This window comes from Atheta coriaria, unplaced genomic scaffold, assembly GCF_025399875.1.
Source record: "Atheta coriaria isolate IRGN ID8LTWV9N9 unplaced genomic scaffold, Caltech_Dcor_3.1 hic_scaffold_1_pilon, whole genome shotgun sequence".
Taxonomy (NCBI): domain Eukaryota; kingdom Metazoa; phylum Arthropoda; class Insecta; order Coleoptera; family Staphylinidae; genus Dalotia; species Dalotia coriaria.
In genome coordinates, this window is record NW_027045443.1 from 7,162,450 (window position 1) to 7,170,287 (window position 7,838).

General features: G+C 48.6%; 1 protein-coding gene across 1 annotated transcript; it reads right to left on the reverse strand.

Moving 5' to 3' along the window:
• Window positions 1-1,493: 1,493 nt before the first annotated feature.
• On the reverse strand, window positions 1,494-2,807 carry LOC135794147 (uncharacterized). Its single transcript, XM_065305319.1, has one exon. It carries the CDS (start codon window positions 2,805-2,807, stop codon window positions 1,494-1,496), a length of 1,314 nt encoding a protein of 437 aa, XP_065161391.1.
• Between the last annotated feature and the right edge of the window lie 5,031 nt (window positions 2,808-7,838).

Here is a 7,838-nt window from a genome sequence, read left to right on the forward strand (position 1 = left end):
GAATGACTTGCCCATCTACTTCTAATTTGCATCGTATTGGGACCCCGATGTTGTCATGCATTTTGTTTTCGACGTTGATATGACCATGTTTAACTGTTTCCATGTCTGATTAAAATGTGTGTAGTAATTTTTGAGGTTGTCTTCACTTTCCGCAACAATCACTGGCAGGTCATCAGTATAACAGATTAATATTGAGATGTTTTAGTGCCGTGTTTCGCGCCGTGATTTTGCTAAGCGTCGCTTTAGTTCGTGCAAAGTTTGTTTTTGGGTGCCCTGGGGCCGTCCCAATGAATATGATTTTTACAAATTTTGCAAACAGCTTTGATTAATCGATAATGCTTTTTTCAAAACAGCCAATGGTAAAAGCCAATCAGAATTTTTCGTGACCTCTTCCCGTTAATGCGCAATGTAAGTACTCTCTCACCGCGTCTTTACAACGGAAATGGTCCATCATATGGTGGTTGTAGCCCACCCTGACCGCATCACGATCGTACGAACACCTGCTCGCAATCCTTCAGAGTCAGTAGTGGAATATTTTCTCTCCATACCGGGATAGCCTGGTTGGCGACAGAACGCGAAATTGTTCCCTCAGGTTCTTAAATAATGAATCTGTTTCGAAGTCCGGCGAACCTGTCACTGCTTCCCATAAACCGCTGAAAGGTGGGCGTATAGTTTGGTCCGAAACCATTCCTTGCTGGTGTGCGTGGTTTGTACTTCCTCCTTCCAAGCGCATTTCGCAGACCACGAATAATTGGAAAGGTTTTAGTCCATGATGGATTACGATGGCACATCAGAGCTCCTTTTCAATTATATAGTGTTGTGTACAAACTTGTATTAGTGATTTCGGTTGAGATTATGAAAATAAGGCTGCTTAATAGTGGTGGTCTGGTTTCCGGTGTTGAGTCAATGGGAGATGCTGGAATTAACTGTATGTAGATGTTGTTAGATCCCAGGTCTCCCGCTTTTGAATGTGTAGAGTTGAAATTTTAAAGAAGTGAGAGTTATTATTTAACGTCAATAAAATCCAATGTTGCTTAGTTTTACATAAAGAACTACCTCAACGACGTAAATAAACTTAACTAACCGACAAAACACACAAGGTAGCTAGAAAGCCCCTAAGTCACTTGTGACCGCTGCGTACACAACGCCACTTGAGCAGCAGCGCAAAACTCAACAGAATGAATGCGTGGAGTGGCACGGTCGGTTGCGCACTCGAAGGCCTGAAGGCCTGAAGGCTCGGTCGCTCGGGTGGTCGACCGCTTATACCCTAGGAGGTCTAAGTTGGTGAGAAGTACCTGAGGGTTGTAGCCGAACGTCGTAGATTAATTGTTGTGGCGTTGAATGTCTGGGAGAAGTGGTTAGAGAGCAATGTGGGACTGTATTTAGACACGTGATCTGAAAATAGAATGATGCAATAGGCGGCTTCCGCGCCAGTCAGTCTGTTCGCAGGGGTGGTACAGGACGTGGGCCCGGAAACGTTGACCGATTCGGGGTCAGGGACTAAGATGACAGATACCGAAATGAGCTAGGCGTGTTCGGTCCGAGAGATGGTGCAAGTATCGAATGAGCATAGCGTGGTCGACCTGAGGCAGTGGTGCAGGTATCGAACGAGCGTAGCGTGTTCGATTGAGGTTAGATCTGGACAGGTAGCGTTGGAGGCACGCTGTTGACCAATGCTTCCAGAAGCCGTCGAGGGCTTGGCGAACAAGTTGCCAACGAGACAGTCGGTCCGGTTGTAGATGGTCCAGCGAGGGTTCTGGCAACACGTTGGGGGCCTTGCCTATAAGAAAGTGTCCGGGTGTGAGTGCCTCGAGGTCTTCAGGATCCTCGGTCAGTGGACAGAGTGGACGAGAGTTCAGCGTCGCTTCGACTTGTGTAAGGAAGGTGGTCATCTCTTCGAAGGTTCGTTCGCCAACGCTGCGCCGGAGGTGATGCATGACAGATTTAACCCCGGATTCCCATTTTCCGCCAAAGTGGGCAGCAGAGGGTGTGTTGAATTTCCACTGGGTACCAAGAGATCCAAGGAGGTTGCCAATCTCCATTGATTCCTTGGTGGCGGCGGTGAACAGTCGACGGATTTCCTTATCTGCACCTTTGAAATTAGTACCGCAGTCGCTGTTGAAGGTCGCGCAGATTACTCGACGTGCGGTGAACCGTTTGTAGGCAGCGATGAATGCGTCGGATGTGTAGTCGCTGACCAGCTCCAAGTGTACTCGTACAGCTGATGTAGAAAGGCAGACGAACAATGCAAAATAGCCTTTGTAGGTCTTGGTGTTTCTTCCCTTCCATGTTTTGATGTTGAACGATCCGGCGTAGTCAACACCGGTGTGGTCGAATGCCCGTGATTGCGTGACTCTGGGAATTGGAAGCGGTGCCATGAGTTGCTGGGCACGCTCTTGTAGGAAGCGGGCACAACGTACACAGCGGCGTATATGGGACCGGACTGGCGCTCGACCGCCAAGTACCCAATAGTGATTGCGAGTGTAAGCCAGGGTGAGCTGGGTGCCGCCGTGTAGGGTTCTGCGGAGTGCGTCCAGAATGATCAGATCAGTGAAGTGATGGCGTCGTGATAGAATGATCGGATGTCGTGCTTCAGCATTGAGATTGAAGTTTTGAAGACGTCCGCCGACGCGAAGAACTCCAGCAGGGTCGACCCAGGGCGTTAATCTGGCCAGTGGATGGCTCTTGCCGAGTTGCTCGCCCTTTTTCAGGGACTGAATTTCCAGCCAGAATAGTTGTCCTTGAACATGCTTTGTCCAATAGAGTCGAGCTTCTTCCAGGTCGCCAGGCGAGATGGGGTTGATCATCAGTGAAGCTGACGGCTGTTTCTTGAATCTTGAAACGGCTCGATCAAATATCGTCGTGTGATTCCTCACTCACGCTCTGTTGAAGAGGTGATTAAGCAGCGGCTCCGGTATCGACTATGATTACGTGGACTTTTGTGGATGGCTCTTCTAGCATCTCATGCGTGAAGTCGGCTCGCACGTCACTCGGCCAGCAATCTGGGGCCTGCAGAAGGTATGAAGGTCCGTTCCACCACAGCGGGTGGCTGATTAGTTCTGCCACCGTTAGGCCGCGGGTAGCACAATCCACTGGATTTAGTTTTCCAGGAACGAAGCGCCATTGAATTGCAGATGAAGCCTCTTGAATGAAGCTCGCTCGATTATGGACGAACTCCTTCCAACGTGAGGGATGATTGTTAACCCAAGTGTATGTGATGGCGGAATCAGTCCAGCACTTGGTACGGTGCGCGCCCCAATTCATCGAGGCGCGAGGAGCACGGCTGCACAGAGCTCGAGTCGTGGGATGGTGAGACGCTTAAGTGGTGCAACCTTGGTCTTCGAGCGCATCAACGTGATGGTAGGGGCCCCGGTCACAGTTGCTCGCACGTAGATTACAGCTGCCATAGCCTTTTGAGATGCGTCGCAGAATCCATGGATCTCGAAGGTTGAGGTGGCGGGGAGTTGGAGCCACCGTGGAATGGAAAGCTGTTGCAATTCTCGAAGCTGGTTCAGGTACTGGATCCATGTCTGAGAGGTGTCATGGGAAAGCTCGTCGTTCCAGCCCAATTTGTGTGTCCACAATTCTTGAATGAATATCTTTGCAATAATGACCATGGGGGTGAGGAACCCTAATGGATCGAAGACTTGGGCGACGGCAGATAGTATTTTCCTCTTGGTAACAGGAGCGTCCACGGCCATTGCGATGGTGAAGTGGAAGGTGCCAGCCCTTGGCTGCCAGGCCAGGCCAAGCGCGTGGACGGCTTGGACAGCGCTTCAAGTCGCTTTGCGGGAGGCACATCTGACAGTACGTCTGGGTGGTTGCTGTTCCACTTTTGGATTGGGAACCCGCTCGCCATGCTGCGGTCGATGATCTGCGCTATCTGGGCCTTTGCTTCATCGACGGTGTCGGCTCCTCCGACGATGTCATCAACGTAGCGACCCCGTGTGAGCGCCGGAAGAGCGAGGGGATACTTGATGCCATCGTCAATTAAAAGTTATTGAAATGCGCGAAGGGCGAGGAAGGCTGCACACGCTAATCCGTAGGTGTTCGTGGTCAGTTCGTAGGTGGTTAGCTGATTACCGACAAGCCAGAGAATGCGTTGAAACTTCCACTCCTCAGGGTGGACCTTTATCTGGCGATAAAACTTCTCGATGTCCCCAGAATAGACGTAGCGGTGGAGTCGGAAGAAGAGGAGCACGTCAAACAAGTCAGTCTGGAGCTTCCCACCGGAGTGGAGAAGGTCATTGAGGGATTTGCCATTGCTGGTAGCGCAGGATCCGTTGAAGACCACGCGGAGTTTCGTGGTTAGGCTGCTCTCTTTCAGGACCCCGTGATGTGGCAAGTAATAGGCGAAGTCAGGCTCTGGGGCACTCCATGGGACTGGAACAAGATGTTGTAGAGTTTCATACTCCTGTATGAAGTCAGCGTATAACTGCTTGAAGGCGGGGTTTGAGCGGAATTTCTTCTGCAGGCAGTACAGCATTCGTAGAGCTTTTGGTTTTGAATTGCCGAGTTGACTTGGAGTTGTCTTGAAGGGTAATCGGACCACGTAGCGGTCATCCTTGTCCCTGGAGTGAGTTGTGAGGAAATGGTCCTCACATTCCTCTTCGGCTTCGGTGAGCTTTGAGTTTGGGGTGCTAAGGACTTCGTCGAGCGTCCAAAACCGTTGAAGGCTTGCATCTAAAACGAGGTCGATTTTAAGGTGGAGCGTTGTGCACCATGGCTGCCGTGTTGGAATTGCCGGAGGGTCCGGAGACTATCCAAAGTTATTCATAAACCGCACCTAGGTTTCATGCCTTTAATCGGCGTGTTTGGCGATAACTCCAAACATCTTCACGGCCCAGTATTACTAAGCCGTGTTTTACCAGTGTTTTTAATGCATCCTAGATATCTAGTCGACTGATACATTAGTGCACACTAGTCAAAGCGACTATCTACCTTACGCCGCTACCCCCACGACTTCCCCTCCTTTCGAGGACCGTCCATAACCCGGGACTTTCTGGGTAACCCATGGTAACGGTTTGTTATTTCAATTGCGCGCCGCTCGCGCAAATCATGAATCGCGACGCCCGCCGACTGCGCGTACATTCACTACCTGTTAGTCCTGTGCGTACAAACAGCTCCAGGTATTGCTAGCGTCGACTACATAAGTTTGCCAAAACTTAATACATTATGGGTAATTCTTGATTTTAAGGCCAGAAACATCCAGCCAGGTAGCCTATGTCGCGTAGGGTGCCCCAAGAAGTTGCGAAACCTCTTTCCAGAAACATATACTCCGATGCCTCAGTGTCCATGGTTCGCCATTATGTGAGTAATGCCAAAGCATTTACCCACTTCGGCTAAGTTCCTTATGGTATAATGCAAATATTTAGAGCATTCGGTCGAAACGAATAAGTTCTAAGTGAATCTTATTGCAGAAAGTCTCAAGCTCTGAGTACATGTTTGCGCTTCTAATCTCTTCCCAGTCGCCTGTTTGGAGAATGCGCAGTAGTTCAACGTGCGTTGCACGATGTACTTCGGTTTGTGCACATCGGAAAACCGTGTGGGCTACCGTTTGTGTTTCAATATTTGCACAGGGACAGAATCATGTGTCGACACCCATTGCCTTTGCCAAGTGTCGTACACATCCGTCTCTATTTCTCTGCGGTGATCAGCCGAGAGTTTGGTTCCGGTATCTAAGCGAACAATAAATTGCATCATGTGCTTTCTAATTAATAATTCGGCGGGCAGAACTCCACATAGTAATGGTAGTAGGTGCCCCGGCGTAGTTGAATACGCTCTTGCTATTGCAATCAACGGTTTCCTTTGAGCGCTTTGGAGCCTTTGAATATGCTTTGCATTGAGTCTTTGGCCCCATGTCGAGCTACAATATCTAAACATGGGTTCAATTACTGATCGATAGATCAGTTGTTTGGTCCTTCCGGTAAGTGACCCCTTCAGCTTGGCCATCCGAGCAAAAGCAAAGAATGTCTTTGTGGATGTGTCGCAAATTTTGCCGACATGCGCATTGCTGCGTAGCCCCTCCTCCAGCAACACCCCTAAGTACAGAAACTGTTTGACACTAGCGATGCTCTTTTCCCCCAGTTTGATTTCCGGAGGTCGTTTCATGTCAAGTTTACCTTTAAGCAACATGATTTTCGTTTTTGGGGCTGACACTTCTAACTTGTTGTGCTTGCACCATCGATCCAGCTTATCGACTGCCCCTTGTGCTTTGATTTCTAGCTCTTTCCTAGAATTGCCTGCTATGAGAATGACTCTGTCATCTGCATAGTCAGTTTGTTTGTCGCCCAACTTTTCGCAGTCGTCAAAAACTAGGTTCCATAGTATGGGGCGTAGTACCGATCCCTGCGGGCAGCCTTTTGTAACCCACTTTTTCACACTTTTATTCTCTTTATGCATGACAATCCTCCCCACGAATTAGTCTTTGAGGATGGCATACAAATTCTGTGGGCCGTACAAATTCTGTCGGTGCCGTAGTGACTTGAAGATTGCGGGCCACCACAAATGATCAAAAGCGCCGCTTATATCAACAAAAACGCCCAACACGTACTTTGCGTCAGATTCATCTACGTACTTGTACAGTTCATGAACTGCATGTTCAGTAGACCTGGCGGCTGTAAAGCCGAACTGAGTTGGTGATGTCATGTAAGACAGCTCTTTGCCCATCTTCATCACTATAAGCTTCTCGAGTATTTTGCCTAGCACAGCTAGGAGGCAGATAGGCCTGTAACTTTTTGGCAAACTAGGGTCTTTATCCAGTTTTGCAAGTATAACTAGGAGGCCTAGTTTCCATGCGTCTGGAAATTTACCTTTTACCAAACAGGCGTTGAATAATTCGAGCAATTCCTCTTTAATGTTAACATACACGGCCTTGATTATTTCAGCAGTAATGCCGTCGTAACCAGGGGCCTTTCTGTTCTTAAGGCTTGCGATGGCCGTATCAAGCTCTTCCCCGTTGAATCGCGTGCATTTCTTTGGGTTTCTGTACGAATGTACTTTTTCCCGCAGTTCTGCCTGCTCATCTGAGTCCAAGTTTGGGTCATCGTCCGCAATAAGTGGGTTCACGATCGTTTCGAACGTTTCCCGCTTGCGTGCTAGTGTATGTACCTTCTTTATTGTGGACGGTGCACAGTGCAGACCGGGGCTTCAGCTTCCCAATTTCCATTTTATAATAAAACCCAAAAGTCAAACCCTTTTCAACTTTCAACAGTTTTTGCAACCAGCAATTGCCCGGTATGCCGGGCCTTCCTGATCTCATGTCGGTATCTATTTCGAAGTTCACTGTATTCTTTCTTTCGCCTTTCTTTCAGCTCGACGGCGCTAGTTCTCTGCAGCTGCCCTCTCTTCCGGAAGACCTTCAAACGAAGTTCATCCAGTTGTTTAGACCACCAGGGATTCGTTATACGTGTTCGAAGTTTTACCTTCGGCACGCAAGGTAAAGCGGATATTAATGCAGATTCTAGCCTTTTAGCGAGATGTTCGGGATCTTCGCTCTTTTCAATTTGGGTAAGCATTTCGAGAGTTTTCTCATTGTACTTGTCCCAGTCCATCTTAGAATACTTGTATTTATATACCGCCTTCTCGGTATTGACATGACGTTTGTTGCCTAACTGAAAATGGATTGGTCTATGATGGCTCGTGCACCATTCTGCGTCTTCAACCACCCACGAGTGGGCATCATTCAGCGTCTTCAACCACCCACGAGTGGGCATCATTCAATGCTAAAGCACTTACGAATGTTACGTCTAGATTTGATTGGCCATTTGGGCCATTGAAAGTACAATGGTGGCCAGGTTCATTCAAAATGTAATAGTTGTGTTCTTGGATGAGATTTT

Bases quoted from the DNA above. Each gene is read 5' to 3' on its own strand.
- LOC135794147 (XM_065305319.1), bottom strand. From the start codon at position 2,807: ATGATCAACCCCATCTCGCCTGGCGACCTGGAAGAAGCTCGACTCTAT.